The sequence below is a fragment of the Hippocampus bargibanti genome, linkage group LG12, assembly GCF_051943395.1.
Source record: "Hippocampus bargibanti isolate YZ-2025 linkage group LG12, ASM5194339v1, whole genome shotgun sequence".
Classification (NCBI taxonomy): domain Eukaryota; kingdom Metazoa; phylum Chordata; class Actinopteri; order Syngnathiformes; family Syngnathidae; genus Hippocampus; species Hippocampus bargibanti.
In genome coordinates this window covers 22,801,040-22,824,772 of record NC_142745.1, presented here as the reverse complement: position 1 = coordinate 22,824,772, position 23,733 = coordinate 22,801,040, and the positions used below count along the sequence as shown (strand labels likewise).

The window sequence follows — 23,733 nt, the reverse complement described above, 5'->3', positions numbered from 1 at the left end:
CATCTCGCGATGTTTGCGAATGATGAATGAAAGTAGCTCCGCCCCTTGCTGGTAAAAGGCTGCACACTACTTGTGAGTGGCAGGTACCGCCTCAGGATACCTCAACGTTGCCTCCCTTCTTTCACCGCTCCTCAAGGTAAAACGTCTTTTCATTCTTTTTCTTGATTTATTTGTTTTAGTAGTCGATAACACCTTATGGAAGATGTTTGAGAACTTTACATTCTGTTTAAAAACGTGATTTTATTGCATTGAAAGGCGCTTATCAATGAAACGTATTACAGTATTATTATTATAATACCTGCCTTCGACATGTCGCCCTATCGATTAATGAAAGGCACAACATACTCACTTGATCCGAGAGGAAAAAAAACATTTAATCGTCATTTGTCACACTTGGATTGAAACGTGTTGTTTCCGTGTTTGGTACTTTCTAGAAACGCTAAACAATAACAAAAACAAACCAAAAGATGCGTGCAGTATATGACTTTCCACAATTGATTTTTTTTCTCGAAAAAACGTGACTCAGATGTTATAGTGCAGCTAAGGTTTCATGTGTATAATAATAATAAATAATAATAATAATAATAATAATAATAATAATAATAATAATAATAATAATAAATTTCATTTACAAGCGCCTTTCTCAACACTCAAAGGCACTTTACAATTAAAAGAACAATACATAGAACAATAAAACTATAAATAAAATGATAAATAATATAATAGCTGACTAAACGCACATTCCACCATGACGTCCCTGATCCACTGCTGAAAAGGATGCTTTGATGATCTCTTACATCTAGAACTGCTTCATGTCACAAATAGGGCACAGAAAGTGCAGAAGAATGAATGATGTGTTTTTATGTTGTAATATTATTTCATATGTCGTTTTTTTTTTACTTTATGTTACTTTCGGTTTGAGTGAACGCTGGCGCGTGTGGCTGCCGCTGCTCACCCGCAGAAAAAAATATCCTGTGACTGTAAAGTGTCTGTGAGTTTTGAAAGGTGCTTATAAATGAAATGTATTATTATTAATATTATTATTATGATAATAAAGTAGACCATGAATGCAATTTTAAACAGATAGGTTTTGAGGTGGGATTTGAAAAAAGTTCTACACCTAACATCCGACTTACGACCGAGTTCCGTTCCGACCAAACGGTTATAAGTCGAAATCCATTCAAAATGTTGAATAGAGCCTCGGAGGCTAAATGACACGCAACCCCCCCCCCCCCCCCCCCCCTGGTGCCATCACACGGTCGATTGCTGTGCGAGAGTGACATGCTGGCTGGCTAGCCAAAATTGTCGTACGCGTTGCCGGCCTGCTAGCGCGTTGCATTGCCAGGCGTAGATAGAATTAAATTTAAAAAAATAGGGTCTGGAGGTCATGGTCGTAAGTATGGGCGGTTGTAAGTCGAACTGGTCGTAAATCGGATGTTACCTGTATATTAAATATATGTTGTTATTTAAAAAATACAGTAAAGTCTCGTTATATCGATATCGGATATATCGATAGTCCCGGTTATATCGATACTATTTCTATGCACGCACGGAGAAAATTACATGCAAACAGGGTCGGATATATCGATAGTCCCGGTTATATCGATATTTTGTCGGACTCCCTTGAATATCGATATAACCAGACTTTACTGTATGTTAATTATGAGGCCAGAATAATAGTTAACTGGGAAGAAGGCTGAACAAAATGGCAGCTATAATGTCTTGTCGTTTTTGTTTTCTATTCAGTACAGGTAATAGTAATTTAGTGTAAGTTATTTTGCATGTGGAAAGTACTCCCGTGATCTTCTAAGGCGTAGATTATGAAGTGACCCAGTTCCATTGTGGAATCAGGTGTTAATCCATTCCCTCGGCAGACACACGAAAGAGCACTTTGGGAGAGCGGGCCGGGCCACGGGTGCATAGAAACAGGAGTTGAAGCAACCGCTGCTATCCAACTGTAATCCCCAAAGTTTCTTAAAGCTGGGCAAGTGATCTGTACAAAAAGGCTTTGCTTCGCTGGGACTAACCTCAGCCGTGGACATGCAACCTTTTATGTAACCCGCACTGAAAAAGGAACTGAGAGTGTGATGAAACAGGTCAATGAAGGACCGTGAACGCATTTAACCACTAGCTTAACCACTGCAAATACAGTTTAATACTAATAATACATTTCATTTAGAAGTGCCGTTCAAAACTCTCAAGGACACTTGACAGTTTTTTTTGCGGGTGAGCATATAATAATAATAAAAATAATACATTTCATTTCTCAGTGCCTTTCAAAACTCTCAAGGTCACTTTACAGTCACAGGATCAGTTTTTTTTCTGAGTGAGCAGCGGCAGATATTTCTCAGATAAATACTTTGGATGTTAATAATAATAATTAACATCCAACAATAATAATAATAATAATAATAATCTTTTCCCTTCTGCTTTTCCTTTCTTGGGGTCGCCACAGCAAATCAGTGTCCTCCATCTTTAGAGGTTTTATCCGCATGTTTGTTTTGGCCAAGCTTTTACGTCGGATGCCCTTCCTGACACAACCCTCTGTATTTCTCTGCACAAGAAGACTTATGTCCCTTTGTGGATACAGAACAAGCAACTCGCTCAGTAAAAGGCTCCCAAATATTATTATATGATTATATATAATAATAATAATAATAATAATAATAATAATAATAATAATAAATTTAATTTGGTGGGTGAGCAGCGGCAGCCATTCGCGCCAACGTTCACACTATCTAGCTGGCTACCAACCTAGTTATCTATTGGCTATCTATATCTATTAGCTATATATTAGCTAGCTTTCTATCTATTTGAGTGACTTTGGCATGTGTGGCTGCCGCTGCTCACCCACAGAAAAACCTATCCTGTGACTGTAAAGTGACCTTGAGAATTTTGAAAGGCGTTGAAATGTAATGGATTATTATGATTATTATGTATGACATAATGGGTACCCACGAAAATGTCAATTGTGGCTTGGATTAAAAAGCTATTGATTTAAAATTACAACCACACATTATTCAGTTTACGGAAGACCATTCACCTCCGTGGCGTCCGAATCAAGTCGTTTGCAAGTCATTTAGTCTCCATTCAACATTTTGAATGGATTTCGACTTACGACCATTTTGACTTACGACCAGTTGGTCGGAACGGAACCTGGTGGTAAGTCGGATGTTACCTGTATTGACAAAAACATTTTTGGGGGTTTTGTTTGTCATCACGAGTTGCAGATGGGCTGGATTCATTTGTGTATGTCATGATTTTAAAGGACAACCGACACCTCCCAACAAGTTGCGTCCATAATTTGTAAAATCACTTCAAATGACTTCTCGTCAGCGCACTTTACAAAGATTCCAGCGCATATAGCTCTATTTTACCTTTTAAGACTCGCGCTGAATATTCAGGAAGTCTTGTTTTCGAGTTGATGACGATGGCTGACATGACGTCACGGAGGGACCGCCCCTGACCGAGAAAGCGACACACAATGCATGTTGGGTACTTTTTTTCGTCTGAAAACACAGTGTTGATGGCGAAAATAGAAGCAAAATGACATTAATAATGCGATTGGTAATCGTTGTCGCAGCCAATTGCGGTAACACGTAAAAAGAAGGTTTAAGTTGACACAAATTTCCAGCGGACAAATCAGCCCATTTCCATGGAGATTGTGCGCCATCTTGTGCCTTTTCTGGGCGCTATGTTGGAGTCCAGACGCCTCGAATTGATACGGAAGGACTTCTTTAATCGATTGCAAACATTTATGCCTTCCTCTTCAGAACTGTTTGAATCATATTCATAACTGGATGAGTAACAAGAAAACATCTTCTCCCAATCTGAACTCTCTGAAGCCGTTGTTTTGATTCTGGAGCAAGGCAGTTTGTGAAGGAGTATCCTGGCGTGACGTCACGAACAAGGGGGCGGGACTTTCTGAATCTCACCAGTTTCGAGCTCATTTTGTGGCAGTTTTGGGACACTTGAAGTCATTTTGATTGGTCTTTTGCATTTGACTCAAAATATCAGCCTGCGTGTTTTGGGCATTTTAAATGCTAAAAAACATTTTTGGGATGTCAGTTAGGAAACAAAAAAATGGTGCCCGATGTCCTTTAATGTGTTATGGCGTTTGCTTTGCAGGAGTCGACGGCCACGTCACAGCCAAGATGGGGCGCAAGGAGATTGTCTGCAGTTGGAAGAAACCCGTCAATAACATCAAGGATGTGTTTGACTTCAAGGGGAAGATGGGATCGTAAGTATGGTGCATTTCAGACAAGATGTCCGCCAGCAAGGCTGCTATTCGTTGATCAAAAGGAGGACACTCCAGGTTGAAGGATAATCCTATCACGGCCTTCCGCACAGCTGACTTTATCAATGGAACCTTTAAGACACTTTGTGTAAACCACTCACACCACTCCACCTTCCAGCAGTGGTTGTCCCATTTTCGCTATGCTGCTCGATCCAGCAACATATTGAAGTCCGATCATGTTCAGATTCCAAACCCATAGAGCAGGGGTCTCAAACTCCGGTCCTCGAGGGCCGCAATCCTACATGTTTTCCAAGTCTCTTTGTTGCAACACAGCCTCAGGTGCGTTGCAACAGGGAGACTTGGAAAATATGGAGGACGGTAGCCCTTGAGGACCGGAGTTTGAGACCCCTGCCATAGAGTATATACCACAGGTGTCAAAGTCAAGGCCCGCGGGCCAAATCCGGCCCGCCACATCATTTTTTTCGGCCCGCGAAAGCAAATCAGATTGCTAAAATCTGAGCCAAAATTTCATATTTTTGGATGTCAACCACAATAAAAGTCATTATTCTTGACTTCAGATTTGAAAACGAGTTATTCATTAATTTGCTGTGTGCTCTATATGTAATATTTGAAGGGATTTAAACATTCTAATGGCTTCCCCAAATTCACAACGCCCCTCGAGAAGAAACCATAACTACAATGTGGCCTGCGGCAAAAAATGACTTTGACACCCCTGGTATATACTGTCGATTGTGATGTTTTTGGACACAATAAATACAATGATACCTCATTTTACGAACTTAATTGGTTCCCAGAAAGTGTGTGTAAGGCGAAAAGTGTGTATTCCAAACATTAATTTCCCATGGGAAACCATTAAAATGAGATTAATCTGTTCCCGGGTCCCCCCAAAACATAATTTTCTACTAAGTAAGCCTTAAAACTACACAAAACATACCTTATTTTATGTATAATAATTGTGCTATAGGATTGTAATGAAAGAAATAAACTGTACTGTATAATCAAGTTGTTTTATTGACCTTCGTGATGGTCGTTGATGTAGTTGCTTTTTTAACATTGCTGCTATGAAACGTAAACTTCTCCACTGCAAGACGAATAAAGGTACAATGATGCCTCAGCTTACGAATTTAATTGCATCCCAGAAAGTGTGTGTAAGGCAAAAGGTTTGTCTGCTAAACATTAATTTCCCATAGGAAACCATTAAAATGAGAATAATCCGTTTCCAGGTCCCCATAAAACATACTTTTCTACTAAATAAGCCTTAAAACTACACAAAATAGAAATTTTTGATGGATAATAAATGTGATATTGTATTGTAATGAAAAATTAAACGTTACTGTATAATCAAGTTGTTTTATTGACCTTTGTGATGGTCATTGATGCAGTTGCCTCTTGATGATATCCGAGTGAAGTTGCCGTGCTTTCTCGGCGATGATACCCTCACTCACACTGTCCCCTGCTAGCTGCTTTTTGTTAATTTTTTCAACCTCTTCTATTGCATGAGGCTGTTGCTTAGACAACACAGAAACACCCTTAGCCAACCTGAGCAATGGTTGACTTAACATACTGGTACTGGGACACTAGGTGACACAAACGCACACCTCGTAGGTGTTTTTCGATGATCTCCTTCTGCTGGACCGTCATTTCCTTTTGTGTCTTCTTCGTCTTAACACTAGCCTGTGGTGGGGTCGTTTTTGGTCCCATAATAGCAAAAGTACTCCACTCGATAACAAACCATGTCTGCTCTCAGAGAGGTTGTGTGGAAAACTAGTCCGCCAGCCACTGTGGCGCTGTGTGATTTGGTGCGTCCGCATGCCAAGATATCACTGTACTTATTTTCCCATTTTCAATTCTTGAATAAATTCGGGAATGTCAGAGAATGATTTAAGATGAACGGACGGAGTCAGTAGTGAAGAGACACACCGGCGTGTTTGACTTTGTCCTCACAAAACTTTTGCCATGATGACATTGGTGAGAAAAGGTGGCTTCACCACAACAGAGATGAAACGCAGTGAGCCGCATGAAATAGCGGCTCACTTAATGCTAAGCCTGTTACCTCATCAGTGTCTTGCGGAATCCAAGCTGCTTAAAGTTCTCTTATTGTGGACCGGCTGTGAATAAGGATGCTGCCGTGTGTTTGTCGGTCCCTGATCGCTTGACGTCAGACGTGAGCAGTGTGGGAACATCCTAGCCTCACTTCATTATGGGATTAGCAGTCTGACTGGAAATACACGACCCATCATCAATGGTCCGCCAAACAACTTCATGTCGTATATTGTACATTGATACCTCGGCTTACGAACGCGTTAGCTAACGAACTTTTCACTTTACGAACATTACATTCGCGAGAATATCATCGTGGCATACAAACTCGTTTTCGGGAAACACACGGAGCGCCACAATGTCTGGCGGACTATTTTTCCACACCCACTTTCCTTGAGTGCAGACGTGGTTTGTCATCAAGTGGAGTGCTTTTGCTATTATGGGACCGAAAAAGCCCCCACCACAGGCTAGTGTTATTCCGAAGAGGACACAAAAGAAAATGACAGTTGCGCAGAAGAAGATCATCAAAAAACACCAACGAGGTGTGCGTTTGTGTGACTTAGCGTCCCATTAGCAGTATGCTAGATCGACCATTGCTACATGTGGCTAAAGGCGTTTCTGTGTTGTCTAAGCAACGGTCTCAGGCAATAGAAGAGTTTGAAAAACTTCTGTTGATTTGGATGAACGAAAAGCAGCTAGCAGGGGACAGTGTGAGTGAGGGTATTATCGCCCAGAAATCACGGCAACTTCACTTGGATATCATCAAGAGGCAACTACATCAATGACCATCACAATCAGACTCAGAATCAGAAAACCTTTATTCGTCCCACAATGGGGAAATTTGCAAAGGTCAATAAAACGACTTTATGATACAGTACAGTTTATTTCTTTCATGACAATCCAATAGCATGTTTATTATACATAAAATAAGGTATATTTTGTGTAGTTTTAAGGCTTATTTAGTAGAAAACTATGGCGACCTGGGAATGGATTATTTTAATGGCTTATTATGGGAAATAAATGTTTGGAAGACGAACTTTTCGCCTTAGACACGTTCTGAGAACCAATTAAGTTCGTAAGCTGAGGTATCACTGTACCTTTATTCATGTTGCAGTGGAAAAATTTATGTTTTAAAGCAACAAAGTTATGAAAGGAATCCAATCCAAGAGGAAAGGAAAGAAAGAAGTAGAAAAAGAAAATACAGGAGCTGCTGTAAAGGCAGCCACTCACGTGGCGCCATCTTGAAGTAAAAAAAAAACTAAATAAATAACTAAAGTATGAGAGTTCAAGCCATTTGCTATCTGTTAGCTAGCTGGCTTTCTATCTCTGAGTTACTTCCCGGTTGAGTAAACGCTGACGCGTGTGGCTGCCGCTGTTCACCCACAGAAAAACTTCTCCTGTTACTTTAAAGTGACCTTGAGAGTTTTGAAAGGCGCTTATAAATCAAATTTATTATGATTATGATGATGATCCTTTATTATTATTATTATTATAACAACCAAGCGCTGGCAATAAAGACAGAAAAATAAGTATGGGGGAGACTAATCTAATAATAATAATAATAGCTAGAGATAGCTTGCTAGAGATAGCTAGCTAGAGATAGTTATGGAAGTGGTGGATAGCAAATAGATAGCAAATAGATAGCTAGCAAGATCAATTCTTTAATGTTAGTGGTACCTTTCAGGAAGCCGCATCGGGTGGCCAAAATGAATGAAAATGACAAAAAAAGGAACAATACTACTTTCCCTTTGTTTGTCTCGCACATTTGTGATGTCCATTTGTGATGTCCAAGTGATGAAAGTTAAGGAAGAAGTAGAAAAAACAAAATACAGGACAACAACATAAAACAAAATAACAATATAATATAACACACAAAGACACATAGTCATACATTCTTCACCACTTGCTGTATCATCTTTGTGACATGAAGCAGTTCTAAATGAAAGAGGAGAGGGTCAAAGCATCCTTTTCACCAGTGGATCAGGGACGTCATGGTGGAATGTGCACATCTAATCCAAGCTAAATGTTGAATGTAAACATGAATCTGTAGTATCCCTGTCCTGTAGCATCTCCTGTCCTATGTACAGTAAATCCGCTTCAACTCCAAGCCGCGACCGTTCCACATACGCATCTGCGCTCCTTTCTTCTCATGGCAGACTCCTCATGCCTTTCATGCAGTCAAATGATTTTGAACCGGGAAAATTGAAGATTTGTTGATGGAGCTTTTATTGGCTCTTGTGAAGATTGTACATTCACGGTTGAAGTTGGCGTATATTCACTTTCTTTGTCGTTGTTTTGTGTAGGGGTTCTTTTTCCGAAGTCTTCATGGTGAGAGAGAAGAAGACGGGCAAATTGTTCGCTCTGAAGTGTCTGAAAAAAAAGCACCTGACCCACAGCAACCTGGAAAACGAAATCAATGTTTTGAAGAGGTAAACACACGCAAAGCATAAACCTTCCATATACAGCGAGACCTCAGCTTACGAACACCTTATCTTACGAACTTTTCGTTTTACGAACATCAAATTTATGAAAATTAAACCTTGAAATGCGCATTACTTTTCGCGATACACACCCGCCACGGCTGGCGGAGTGATCTACGGATCTTCGGCGGAAGCACACGACCGACCAGCGCTCCAGCCGGCGCTACTTTCCACGCCCCCTTTCTCTGAATTCACACGTCGATCGCCTCCGAGGAGCTTTTTGCAGATAATTTTACTATTATGGGACCGAAAAACAAACCACCACAGGCTCGTGTTCAGCCGGAGAAGACACAAAAAATAAAATCACCGTCGAGGAGAACATTGAGAAACACGAACGAGGTGTGCGTTTGTGGCGTCACATGTGCACACCGCGGCTGTCATGTGAATATCAGCCTGACACATCTCTCACGCTGTGTGTCACTTCCCTGAGACTAACATTCTTCATTTCCACCATTGCCACCATCCTTCGCCTAAAAGCTTTAAAAGTGTAAAGCTTCAGCGACTCGTTGAAATGAAATTGAAGTGTCGCGAGCGGCGGCGCCGCCCCGCCTATCGACTCGCACGTGACAATTTCGGCGTCATTAGTCACGTGAAAGCATCGACTAAATAACGCCTTTGTGTAAAGTTTACACAACACTGTAAAGCTTTTAGGCGAAGGATGGTGGAAATGAAGAATGTTACTCTCAGGGAAGTGACACACAGCGTGAGAGATGTGTCAGGCTGAGATTCACGTGACAGCCGCGGTGTGCACATGTGACGCCACAAACGCAAACCTCGTTCGTGTTTCTCACATCGACTAAATAACGCCTTTGTGTAAACTTTACACAAAGGCGTTATTTAGTCGATGCTTTCAAGTGACTAATGACGTGTTTTATTCCGCGTCTGTGGAATCATCGGACCTTTTGTTGTAATAAAATCTCTGCCAGCACCTACGGGACTCGAAGTGGATGCAGATGACACCGAGGGGCTTGTTGCTGACCATAATGAGGTCCTCAACACAGATGATTTGATTTGTTCTTGATTTTGAACTTGAACAGTTCCATCTAGAAAAGGCTATGAGAATCATCAACATGATGAATGATAATGTCATTCAACGACCATCACAAATGTAAATAAAGTGACTTTATTACATAGTGCACTGTATTTCTTTCATTACAATACAATAGCACATTTATTATACATAGAATAAGGTATGTTGTGTGTAGTTTTAATTCTTATTTAGTTGAAAAGTATATTTTATGGAAACCTGGGAACAGATTATTGCCATTTTAATGGTTTCCTATGGGAATTTTTTTTGTGATACACACTTTTTGGCTTACACACTCTGTCTGGGAACCAATTAAGTTCGTAAGCTGAGGTCTCACCTTACAGGTAACATCCGACTTACGACCAAGTTCCGTTTCGACCAAACGGTCGTAAGTCGAAATTCATTGAAAATGTTGAATAGAGACTCAGAGGAGACCGGGGGGAGGGGGCATGGGGGGTGCCATCACATGGTCGATTGCTGTGCGAGAGTGAGATGCGCGCTAGCGAAGCAAAATTGTCGTACACGTTGCCGGCCTGCTAGCGCATTGCTAGTGTAGAATTATATATTTTTTTAAATAGGGTCAGGAGGTTATGGTCGTAAGTACGGGTGGTCGTAAGTCGAGCTGGTTGTAAGTCGGATGTTACCTGTATTGTTTCAGCCAGAAAAATATGCATCCACGCCGCAAGAAAAAAAACAACTCTGGTGTCTGAAAATGCACTCATGAACGGCAGACATTGTTTTTAATAATGATAATAATAATAATAATAATAATAATAATAATAATAATAATACGTCTGTGTAAGCTCTCAGTCGTACAGGAGTGGTCCATCGATGAAAAGGTTTCTTCAGAACAATAGGAACAATCAGTGGAGTGGCAGGGAGTAGTCCTCTGCTCCCCCCAACCTGAGAGCAGGGACCTATGATAGCAGAGTCCGGCACCGACATGTCTGGACAGTAGAGATATATATATATAGGGCCTAAACTACCAGAAAGACTTTAGTTTGCTGACGAAGTTTCTTGGGTAAGAAGCGAAACGTCCGACACCTTCAAAGAATTATTATCACCTCATCAGCATGACGAAGCCTATGTGGTAACGATTTCAGAAGTCTGTTGTTACACGATCCAAATCAAACCTCACCCCACCGTGGCGATTTAGTGAAGGGTTTTGCTGTTTTATAAAAATAGCTTCTTTTACTCCCCCTTTCAAACCATCTATTTTCTTTCGGATGAGAAGCAAAACATCCAATGTTGTCCGTGCGTGTACTGGTGGCGCTAAAGTCTGAATTGAAATCCAAACCTCTGATTTCAGGATAAAGCACGACAACGTCATCGGACTGGAGGATTTTTACGAGAGTCGAACACACTACTACCTGGTCATGCAACTGTAAGTCCACATGATGGCGACACTTGATGACGAAAAAAATTAATCTAAAACATAAATGTGAATCCTCATTTGTGTGCAGGGTGTCAGGCGGGGAGCTTTTTGATCGGATTTTGGATAAAGGCGTTTTTACAGAGAAGGACGCCAGCCTGGTCATCAAACAGGTGCTGGAGGCTGTTGACTACTTGCATGAAAACAGTATTGTGCACAGGGACCTCAAGGTAAAAACGCATCCACGCAACATAATGATGGAGCGTATTTTCCGATGTATAAGGCGCATCCTCAATGAATGTTGCTGATCTGCTCAGCTTTTAACACCAAAATGCTAAAGCTAATGGTGTATTTTCAAACGTTTTCCATATACAGTGATACCTTATCTACACCTTATGTTATGTATAATATATGAGCTATTGTATTGTGATTAAAGAAATGAACTACTGTATAATAAAGTCGTTTTATTTCCCAGAAAGGAAAAAAGTTCGTCTGCCTAACATTTATTTCCCATAAGAAACCATTCAAATGAGAATAAACTGTTCCCAGGTCCCCGTAAAAAATCATTTTCTACTAAATAGCCTTAAAACTACACAAAATATACCTTATTCTATGTATAATAAATGTGCTATTGTATTGTAATTAAAGAAATAAACTACAGTATAATAACGTCGTTTTATTTACCTTTGTGATGGTAGTTCGTCATTGGTTCCCGAAAAGTTCAAATGCCAAATATTTATTTCCCATAATAAACCATTAAAGTGAGAATAATCCGTAATTATTATTTATTATTATTATTATTATTATTGTGCTATTGTATTGTAATGAATGAAATAAACTGTAGTGTATAATCAAGTGGTTTTATTGACCTTTGTGATGGTCGTTGATGTTGTTGCCTCTTGATGATATCCGAGTGAGGTTGCTGTGCTTTCTTTGCGATAATACCCTCACTCAAGTTTTTCAACCCCTCTTCTATTGCCTGAGACCGTTGCTTAGACAACACACAAACACCCTTCGCCACACGTCGCAATGGTCTACTTAGCGCACTGGTACTGGGACACAAATGCACACCTCGTCTGTGTTTTTCGATCGTCTCCTTCTTCTGCTCGACCATCATTTTCTTTTGTGTCTTCTTCAGCTGAACACTAGCCTGTGGTGGGGTCTTTTTCAGTCCTATAACAGTAAAAGGACTCCACTCGATAACAAACCACGTCTACACTCAAAGAAAGTGGGTGTGGAAAAGTAGTCTGGTAGCCACCGTAGCGCTGTTCGACCATGTAGTTTGGTGTTCATCCGCTGAAAACTAGTCTGTCAGCCACCGTGGCGCTATATGGTTTGGTTCGTCCGCCAAAAACTAGTTTGTTAGCCAAGACTATATGCTCGCGAATTTAATGTTTGTGAGGCGTAAAGTTTGTGACATAAAGGCTTTTTGGGTGTGCCTTATACACCGGAAAATACGGTAGTTGAATTTTTAAAACTGTAATAAATGAAATGTATAATTATTACTCAGCCATGTTTGTCCTTCTTTGTGTTGTTGTCGCACTCTTTGGCTAAGTAGCCTGAAAACCTGCTGTACGACAGTGCGGATGAAAATGCCAAAATCATGGTGAGCGATTTTGGCCTTTCCAAAACATTGGAGCACGGGGTGATGTCCACGGCCTGCGGTACACCCGGATATGTCGGTAAGTTCGATCTCTTAGCTAGCTATCTGGTTAGCTGGCTAGCTAGCTAGCTAGCTGGCTATCTATTAGTTATAATAATAATAATAATAATACATTTCATTTATAAACGCCTTCCAAAACTCAAAATTAAAAAAAAAAACTGTTTATTTGTTATTATTTATTCATTTACTTTGTTTATTTTATTAACTATCTAATGACTATCTAGCTGGCTGGCTATCTATTGGCTAGCTAGCTAGCTGTCTGGGTAGCTATTAGCTATCTATTCGCTAGCTAGCTTGCTATCTATTTCAGTTACTTCCGGGTTGAGTGAATTCTGGCGCATGTGGCTGCCACTGCTCACCCACAGAAAACTTATCCTGTGACTGTAAAGTGACCTTGAGAGTTTTTAAAGGCACTAATAAATTAAATGGATTATTATTATTAAGTTACCTAGTGGGGCACACACACCTGACAATAAAATCCGTGTTACTTAGCTATCTATTAGCTGTCTATTTGCTAGCTAGCTTTCTAGCTGAGTTACTTCCAGGTTGAGTGAAGGCCTAGCTGGCTATCTGTTAGCTATCTATTAGCTAGCTAGCTTTCTATCAGAGTTACTTCCGGTTTGAGTGAACACTGGCGCGTATGGCTGCCGCTGCTCACCCAAAGAAAAAAAAATCTATCCTGTGACCTTGACAGTTTTGAAAGGCGCTTATAAATGAAATGGATTATTATTATGATTATTTACAAAGAGATCAGTCAGTCTCCTTTATGTTGCTAATCTGCTCAGCTTTTCGCACCAAAAATGCTAATGCTAAATTGTTATGCTATAATAACATTTTATTGTCCAGCTGTTCAAATGTGCTTTGTGAGGTACCGGCATGATTATCTGCCATCCATTTATTTTGCAGCTCCAGAAGTTTTGGCTCAAAAACCCTACAGCAAAGCGGTCGACTGTTGGTCCATTGGAGTTATTACTTACATCTTGTAAGTATCTTGAAAAATACATCTGTCTGTCTAGTAGATATCTATTAGTTAGCTAGCTTTCTATCTATTTGAGTTCCTTCTGGGTTGAGTGAACGCTGGTGTGTGTGGCTGCCGCTGCTCAGCCACAGAAAAACCAATCCTGTGAGTTTTGAAGTTCCTTGAGAGTTTTGAAAGGTGCTTAGAAATCAGAATCAGAATCAGAATCGGAATCATCTTTATTGCCAAGTATGTAGAACACACAAGGAATTTGTTTCCGGTAGAACACGCTGCACTAGTATCGTTGTCAAAAAAACTGCTAAGTGGCACTATACAGTTCCATTTTGGCTACTGTTGAAAGAGTTAATGGCTTGGGGGAAGAAGCTGTTTAAATGTCTGCTGGATTTGGTGCGCATGGATCGGTAGCGCCTGCCTGAGGGGAGTAGCTGGAAAAGGTGGTGGGCAGGGTGCAGAGGGTCCAGTAGGATTTTCCGCGCCCTCGTTTGGATTCTTGCTGTGTGCAAGTCCTCGAGAGTGGGTAGGATCTAGCAGAGGTACGGTGATGTTCTTGAGGTGGTTCAGCACGAGGCGTTCAAATGATAGCTAAATAAATCGGACCACCGTTAGTAAACATCCGATGTCACAGACAACAGTCACCTCGAGGCTTATCGTTGAAGTGTAACAATCTATCAAAGAAGGTATAAAAAAAAATCATAAATAAATTTAAAAAAAAAAACACTTGACCCCAAATTAGCATGAAAACATATAATCAGAATCAGATTCAGAATCATCTTTATTGCCAAGTATGTAGAACACACAAGGAATTTGTTCCGGTAGAACCCGCTGCACTAGTATCATCATCAAAAAATTGCTAAGTGGCATTTGGGCTACTGTTGAAAGAGTTAATGGCTTGGGGGAAGAAGCTGTTTAATGGTCGCTATCGACCCTAACTGATTGCTTTTTATACTTGTTAGAGATAACACTGCACTGGATTTTACCAAATGCACAATGGCTCTAAAATTTGCCATGTCCTAAATGACATCAGAAAAACGTTTTATAGCATCTAAAATACCCAAAACGCACAGGCTGATATTTTTAGTCAAATGAAAAACACCAATAAAAACGACTAAAAGTGTCCCAAAACTACTTTAAAATGACGAGTTTCAGAAGGTGCCGCCCACTTGTTCGTGATGTCACGCCAGGACGTCTTGCCTTGCTCTAGAACAGGGATGGGCAAACTTTTTGACTCGCGGGCCACAATGGGTTCTAAAATTTAACAGAGGGGCCGGGCCATCAATAAGCATTTGGAGGGCGTGTTTGGGCCGGATATACTAAACCTAAAGCATTAAATGTAGTGTGTGCAAACCTCATAGCACAGTAAGAACACTACAACCCCTTTTATTAACTGTCTTTCAAATGTGAAAAATAGCCCTTATCACTTCATAAATTGGTCTCAAAGAATATGCAAGATATGGCATATACATACTATTTCGCAAATACCGGGAGGAGGAAATGGAAATAGATTAAAATAGCATACGCACCGTGATTTATCAAGATTGCGTCTGTTTTTAATAAGTTTCAATCGAAGGTGCAAAGTTAAAGGACAACCGACGTCTCCGGCAAGTTGTGTCCATAATTTGTAAAATGGCTTCAAATGACTTCTACTGAACGTATTTTAAAAAGATTCCACCGCATATCGCTATATTTTACGTTTTAAGACTCGCGCTGAATATTCAGGAAGTCTTGTTTTTGAGTTGGTGACGAGTCCCTACGTGACGTCACTAGAGGAACGCCCCACACTGAAAAAAAGACACATTGTAGCAATCCTTCCATCACGTCAATGTATTTTGCTGTATTGTTTGGTCTGAAAACCTTGTGTTGCACCCAAAAGCCGCCAGAAGAGGGTGTCCAAGCTCCATAGGAATTTATCAGCCTGTGGAAACGGAGGTGGCCACTGGAGGTCGCCATTTTGTGCCTCTTTTTCGTTGAGACATCTCCCCTCAATGTTGCCTCATAATGGCACGGAATAAATTCTTTAATCGATTGCAAACATGTATGCTTTCCTCTTCAGAACAATTTGAATCATATTCACAACTGGATGTGTAACAAGAAAGCATATTCTCACAATCTGAAGCCATTGTTTGGATTCATAAGCAATGCAAGACGTCTTGGCGTGACGTCACGAACTGGGGGCGGGACTTTCTGAAAATGCCCAATTCGCAGCTCAATTTTTTGCAGATTTTGGACACTTTGTCATTTTTATTGGTGTTTTGCATTTGACTAAAAATATCATACTGCTTGTTTTGGGTATTTTAGAGGCTATAAAACATTTTTTCTGATGTCAGTCAAGAAACAAAAAAGTGACGTTGGTTGCCCTTTAAAGAAATCAACATTTATTGAAAAATGGATTCACTTTCAACATTCAAAACATATTATTACACAACAAAATACTCAAGCACAATAATATCTACTTGTGTTAAATTCCGCAAAATCATGGATGGATTGTCCTGACCGCGCGCTCTACAAACTCGCCACGGACGCCCTCGCCTTCACGCGCAAACAGTACACGTGTATTGTTGCCAAGCACACAGACACATAGGCCACCTAAAGTTGAACCATGACTGTAAAGTGTACTTGAGAGTTATGAAAGGCGCTTAGTGGCCTGTAGCAAGGAATGCAAACATTGCATTGTGCACCATAACGACAAACGACAACTGGAGCAAAATCTTCAGCTATGGATATTTACTTTATACTTTGCTACTCTGTTTTTTTTTGCGATTACTCGTCTTATTAGGTTTTAAATTGTGAAAAATGGGGCAGGCAGCTTTTCAGAGTTGTTTGCCCTGTGTCCGCTAACTTTTTGTCATGACTTTCAGACACTGTTTTTACTATAATTTGGACAAGTTCGGCGGGCCGGATTACAAAGCCTAATGGGCCGCATGTGGCCCACGGGCCGTAGTTTGCCCATGTCTGCTCTAGAATCAAAACAATGGCTTCAGATTCGGAGAAGAAGCTTTCTTGTTACTCATCCAGTTATGAATATGATTCAAATAGTTCTGAAGAGGAAAGCATAAATGTTTGCAATTGATTAAAGAAGTCATTCCGTGTCATTTTGAGGCGTCTGGACTCCAGAAAATGCACAAGGCGCACAAGCTCCGTTGGAAATGGGCTGATTTGTCTGCTGGGAGTTTGTGTCAACTAGTATCAAATACTTCGTCAGCAAACTAAAGTGACTCGCTTTAGTTTGCTGATGAAGTTTCCTGGATAAGAAGCGAAACGTCCGACACTTTCAAAAAAGTACAGATGACGCCTGAAGAAACCTTTTCATCGATGGACCACGATGGACCACTCCTGTATGACTGAGAGCTTACACAGACGTTCTCCTGTGACTATAAAGTGACCTTGAGAGTTTTGAAAGGTGCTTAGAAATGAAATGGATTATTATTATTATAAAAGCAAACAAACATTGTCAGAGGCCATGACCAGCACTTTATCGTCACCCAAACAAGAAAAACCCAAACAAATTTGGGAATGGCGCTCCACATCATATTTTCAATTCCAGAATAAATTTGGGACTGTTTATTTAGCTATCTACCTAGCTACCTAACTAGCTATGTAGGTGGCTTCCTAGCTAACTATCTATTTGCTATCTATTAGCTATCTAACTATCCAGCTAGCTATCTATTAGTTATTTTTTAGCTCGGTAGCTAACTTTCTATCTATTTGAGTTATTCCGGGTTGGGTGAACGCTGGCGCATGTGGCTGCCCCTGCTCACCCACAGAAAAACTGATCCTGTGACTGTAAAGTGACCTTTAGAGTTTTGAAAGGCGCTTAAAAATGAAATGGATTATTAATATTATTATTATAAAAGCAAAAAAACATTGTCAGAGGCCATGATAAGCGCTTTATCGGCACCCAAACAAGAAAAACCAAAACTCTACTAATTGGGGAATAGCGCTTGATGTCCTATTTTCAATAGCCGAATAATTTCGTGAACGGCAGTGAATGGTCGCATGCATGCAAAACAAGGTGTTTAATTTTCCATTTTGAGGCTAACATGCCAAGCAATCCACCGCCGAGCTGCCATATTATCTCATTCAAGCACAACTTATACTCTCATGAATATGCTATTTGAAGGTGGTTCTCCTCTCTTTTGTTCCAGGCTGTGCGGATATCCTCCATTTTTTGAAGAGAATGAGACGCGTCTATTTTCAAAGATCATGAGAGCTGAATACGCCTTTCACTCGCCCTATTGGGATGACATCTCTGATTCAGGTACGTGGAAAAAAATAAAATAAATTACCATTAGGACGATCTATTAAATAACTTTGTGATCGTACTCACCATTAGCATGAATGGTTTTCCGTTTCGCATGATTGTTAAAAAAAATCCAGCCAAACGATCGGAATAAAAGTAAACTTGCCAAATCGACACGGCAAGTTACTGCTATCTAGCCTGCACCCTGCTCATTAGCTTGCACGCTTGCTTTGTGCTGTCTCTCGCAGAAGTATATTGATGCTAACGTTAGCATGGGGCTTGTCAACATGCCACTGACATTTGACTGTTTCATTCATGGTATTTTTTCATTGCAAATTAGAATCAGAATCCAATCTATAGCTCAGGGGTCGGCAATTTATGGCTCCTGAGCCATATATGGCTCAAGATTGGATTGGATTCGTCTTAATCAGTCTCGCATTGGAGAAATTGACATTTCGCAGCAGCAAAGTGATCAAAGGAAGAGGAAAGGAAAGGAAAGAAAGAAGTATGAAAACAAAATACATGAACTGCTGGAAAGGCAGCCACTTTCACGGCGCCATCTTGAAGTAAAAACAAAAAACAACAAAAACAAAATAACAAATAACATGACAACACAAAGACACAGTCATTCATTCTTCAGCACTTGCTGTACCCTCTTTGTGACACGAAGCAGTATATATGGAACTAAAGCGATCTATTCAATGTCTTTGTCATAGAAATACAATGTATTTTTCTGATTATGATTGACAGCCAAAGACTTCATTCGGAATATGATGGAGAAAAATCCCATGAAACGATTCAGCACTGAGCAGGCCCTGCGACACCCATGGTGAGGAGATGACTACACAAATTAGAAGGAAAACACGTACATAACACGATGGTGAATCGTCGTGTGGGGCACCGAGACTACTACTGTATTTGACATTCGCTGACACAAATTCCCAGCAGACGAATCAGCCCATTTTCAACAGAGCTTTAGCGCCATCTTTTGCATTTTCTGGGACCTGACATTGCTGTCCTCGATGGCTCGAATTGATATGGGAGGACTCCTTTAATCGATTGCAAACATTTATGCTTTCCTCTTCAGGACTATTTGAATCATATTCATAACTGAATGAGTAACAAGAAAGCATCTTCTCCCAATCTGAAGCCATTGTTTTGATTCTCGAGCAAGGCAAGACGTCTTGGCGTGATGTCACGAATAAGGGGGTGGGACCATCGTTTTTGGACACTTGAAGTCATTATTATTGGTGTTTTGCATTTGACTAAAAATATCAGCCTGCGTGCTTTGGCTATTTTAGATGCTATCAAACGTTTTTTTTTTATGTCAGTTAGGAAACAAAAAATGGTGTCGGTTGTCCTTTAAAGCGCTATATCAACCAATATGTATGTACTGGATTGCATTGTATTTTGGACACCCACCCTCATTTCAAGGTCATATAACTCCAGACCGAAATCATTTAGTAATTAACTCTTTTTTTTCCGATGAAATAAGAGAGTCGAAGTTTTTTTACGCTGCATTGAATGTTGATGTAGTCCTAAAACTCAATATTCTGTGGGTCCGACAATTTGAGTGAAAATGACAAAAACCCTGGCACTGCAGTGGACACCTTTTTGCACGTCGTCTGGCAGTGAAGGAGTTAATAAAGACTTCATGATTGCAACACAGTTTAACAAGTCCAACTGATCCTCTGACAGGATTGCGGGAAACACAGCTAAAGACCTGGATATTTACCACTCGGTCTGTGAGCAGATGGAACGCAACTTTGCCAAAGCGAAATGGAAGGTTAGTAACCATGTCGGCTTGTCCATATTCTTCATGATCCTCACTATCATTATCCCAAATCTAATAGATACATATTTTTGAGGATCACCAAGCAAAATGGCTTGTGATTCTCTCAGTCGATGAAAAGGTTTCTTCAGCCGTCATCTGTACTTCTTTCAAGGTTCCGGACCTTTCACTTCTCATCCATGAGGCTTCGTCAGCGATCTAAAATTTTACTGGTCGCTCTGGTCCTATACTGCATATATCCCTACTGTTCAGAGGTGGCGGTGCCAGACCTCTGCTCTGATAGGCCCTTGCTCTCAGGTTGGGGGAGCAGAGGACTATTCCCTGAGGCTACACTGATTACTTCTATTGTCCTGACTGATTATGGTCTACGACTGCCCTGATTGCCCCATTGGCTCTGGTATCACCTCATCAGCATAACTAAGCCAATGTGGTAATGATCTCAGAAGTGTGTTGCAAGCACGATCCAAATGAAACCTCACACCACCATAGCGATTTAGTGAATGGTTTTGCTGTTTTATCAAAATAACTTCTTTTATAATAATAATAATAATAATACATTTCATTTCTAAGCGCCTTTCAAAACTCTCTAGGTCACTTTACAGTAACAGGATCCGTTTTTCTGTGGGGTGAGCAGCGGAAGCAACTTGCGCCAGCGTTCACTCAACCAGGAATAACTCAAATAGATAGAAAGTTAGATAACTAATAGATAGCTAGCAAGCTGGGTCCTTCATGGTCTTTTCACACCATGTTGCTCACTTGAGCTACCCAGCTGTCTATCCGGCCATCCATCTAGCGATCCAGCCGGCCACCTAGCTAGCCATCCATTTGCTTCAGTCTACCAGGCAATGAGGATTTCCACCAGCCACGTTTTATAATAATAATACATTTCATTTCTAAGCGCCTTTCAAGACTCTCAAGGTCACTTTACAGTCACAGAATCGTTTTTTCTGCGGGTGAACTTGATGTTTTTCAAATCGGACAGCAATCAAAGCTTTTTCTCCTCATTTCTTCGTCCACAGCAAGCCTTCCATGCAAGTAGCGCCATCTACCATATGAAGAAGCTGCAGGCGTCCCACAGGGATCACTGCTCAGTCACTCCTCTCTCACTGCCGCACATCATCGTCCAGACCTCCTCTCAGACCGACTTGGAATCTCTGGGAAGCTCCAATGACGAAGCTTTCTGCACGGACCCAAACGGAAATCGTCTTCCCACCTCCAGCAGGCGTCTTAGTCCTCCGCAAAGAGGCCATCTGAGGGAACCCAACTACCTGCTGGCAGAACCAAGAGAGATCCACTCGATGGACTCGGAGTACGACACGTCTTTCATGTCACCTAAAAGGTCAGAAATGCTGTGGCGCTCATGAACATTAGCGACGGGTATTAGCCTCTAAATTGGAATCACGTCTGCATTGTAGCTTGGCTGTTGTGACTGAGAGGAAGGACTCGGCGCTTCACTCTGGCATTTGCTCCGTCATGTGATTGGCTGGCAAACCTGAGATGATTCTCACGTCAGTAAAAAGGTTTCCCACCACCTGTCCTCTTTTATTTTCCAAAACTTTGCTGTCTGCTCTGGAAATCCTTGAACAACACAATATCTGTCATTTCAGGTGACGACACTAAGTGGTATTGTTCTTGGCATGAAGATGTACACCCTATCAACCGCCCTCTCAGACCAGGAAAGGATGTTCCCATGACTCATTCATTCATCCAGTCATCCATTTTCCAATTTCTCCTCATTAGAGTCGCGTAGGGTGAAAGAGCCTATCCCAGATGTTTCCAGGCAGTAGGCCAGGACACCCTGAACTATTTTTTCCTTGGACACTTTGAAGAAAGGCCTCAAACACAAGAAGATTGTCCTTGACTGCAAGTTGGAGGCGCAGTTGTCATGTTCCCGACTGACACACAGCCTCTGCAGCCCCTCCTAAGCTTTCTATTGAGAGTACAGTGATACCTTGGCTTACGAACTTAATTGGTTCCCAAACAGAGTGTGTAAGGCGAAAAGTGTGTATTCCAAAAATTAATTTCCCATAGGAAAACATTAAAATGACAATAATCCGTTCCCAGGTCCCCATAAAACATAATTTTCTACTTTCTAATTTTCTAAGCCTTAAAACTACACAAAATATACCTTATTTTATGTATAATAAATGTGCAATTGTAGTATAATTAAAGAAATAAACTGTATTGTATAGTAAAGTCATTTTATTTACCTTTTTGACGGTCGTTGATGGCTTGATGGAATGGAGTGGGCATTAAACACTTGATGAGGAACGTAGCCTTCTTCTTTCACCATCTTGAGGAATGAACCCTTGTCGGTGCTTTCTCTGCAATCATTTTACCTAGTTCCTCATCAATTGTGTTCTGTTTAGCTGGGATAGATTTTTGCATCAAGTGTACAGATGGCTTGTGCGGGTTGTTTGTGGAACCTGATTGATGGGATATTTTAACCTTGCAGTCTACACTCTGCTTTTGAACTATCAAAGTTGAAACAAGTCCAAATTTCACTGTTTTCTATCCATTTTATCACTCTCTCTCTGTCGTCTGCCTGTGTCTTTAATGTTTACCCCCGCCACCTCACTGCTGCGTTCTTGGCCAATCACGTGGCTTTAACCGAAGACTGGGGGTGGGGAATAGAGGACAAAGACAGTCGGTTGCCATTTTCATGTAAGGAGAACGGGCTCGTTCGCGAACGACACATCACTCATTGTGCCGCTCCGTATGTATCCCGAAAAATAGTTTGTATGCCAAGGTAAAATTTTTATACATTTAACGTTTCTAAACCTAAAAGTTCGTAAGCCAAGGGGTTCGTAAACCGGGGTATCACTGTACATGATAATTCAAGTTATACATTAATAATAATAATAATACATTTCATTTCTAAGCGCCTTTCAAAACTCTCAAGGACACTTTATAGTCACAGGATCAGTTTTTCTGTGGGTGAGCAGTGGGAGCCACATGCGCCAGCATTCACTCAACCCGAAATAACTCAAATAGATCGAAAATTAGCTAGCTAGCTAATAGATAACTAGCTAGCTAATAGATAACTAGGAAAACACTCCCTCCTTTATTTGAATACCACGCCTCTGGATGTCCCATGGACTCCCCGTTGTGGTCCTGCGGAGGTACCAAGTCGTCCCCTGGTACAAGCACCAACATCCATGAACCAAAAGAACATCGACATTGTAACTCATTCACTGCCATTCACGAATGTATTCGGGAATTGAAAATGTGATGTTGATAGAGCACCATTCCCGAATTTGTTCAGGTTTTGGTTTATTCTTGTTTGGGTGCTGATAAAGCGCTGGCCATAGCCTCTGGCAATGTTTTTTTCCTTTCCACAAGGGGGCAGCATTTCCCTTTTTTCCATGTTAACGCTTTGTTCCAGCTTCAGCTGTTGTTCAAGCGCAATATCTACCAATATGTATGTGTGGCATCGTATTTTGGACTGCCACCCTCATTTTAAGCTCAGATAACTCCAGACCGATATAGCTTAGGAATTAACTCATTTTTTTCTGATGAAAGAAAATCATCTAAAGTTTCTAACGCTGTAATGAATGTTTATGTAGTCCTAAAACTCAATATTCTGTGGTTCTTGGAATTCAAGTGACAATGACAAAAACCCTGGCACTGGAGTGGATACATTTTTGCACATTGTCTGGCAATCAATGAGTTAATGTCTGTAAATTTGACATCAATTGATGGAAAAATACAATTTGCACATAGGAAGGGCCCAATTTTGAGTTCTGTCATGAAAAATAAATGATCAATCTGTATTTTGTTTTTCTACTTCTCTTTCCTTTCCTCTTCCATTCATAACTTTGCTGCTGTGAAATAAATGTAAATGTCTCCACTGTGAGACGAATAAAGGTACATCCAATACAATCA

At 40.7% G+C, this 23,733-nt stretch overlaps 1 protein-coding gene across 2 annotated transcripts; it reads left to right on the top strand.

Annotated features, from left to right (window-relative positions):
• Positions 1-78: 78 nt before the first annotated feature.
• Positions 79-23,733, top strand: LOC148890916 (calcium/calmodulin-dependent protein kinase type 1D-like). 2 transcript variants are annotated; one of them, XM_089010583.1, is made up of 13 exons: positions 79-136; positions 4,129-4,240; positions 8,602-8,727; positions 11,115-11,189; positions 11,269-11,407; positions 12,736-12,859; positions 13,747-13,822; positions 17,962-18,074; positions 18,807-18,885; positions 19,755-19,842; positions 20,868-21,187; positions 21,264-21,356; positions 21,456-23,733. In XM_089010583.1, the coding sequence occupies exons 2-12, from the start codon at positions 4,155-4,157 to the stop codon at positions 21,325-21,327; spliced, it is 1,290 nt and encodes a 429-aa protein (XP_088866709.1). In that variant the 5' UTR covers positions 79-136; positions 4,129-4,154; the 3' UTR covers positions 21,328-21,356; positions 21,456-23,733. The 2 variants fall into 2 exon arrangements, with proteins under 2 accessions (XP_088866709.1, XP_088866708.1); XM_089010582.1 differs by having other exon boundaries at positions 21,264-21,368.

Bases quoted from the DNA above. Each gene is read 5' to 3' on its own strand.
- LOC148890916 (XM_089010583.1), top strand. From the start codon at position 4,155: ATGGGGCGCAAGGAGATTGTCTGCAGTTGGAAGAAACCCGTCAATAAC. The intron at 12,860-13,746 runs GTAAGTTCGATC...TTTATTTTGCAG, and splicing joins CGGTACACCCGGATATGTCG to CTCCAGAAGTTTTGGCTCAA. The intron at 19,843-20,867 runs GTTAGTAACCAT...CTTCGTCCACAG, and splicing joins TTGCCAAAGCGAAATGGAAG to CAAGCCTTCCATGCAAGTAG.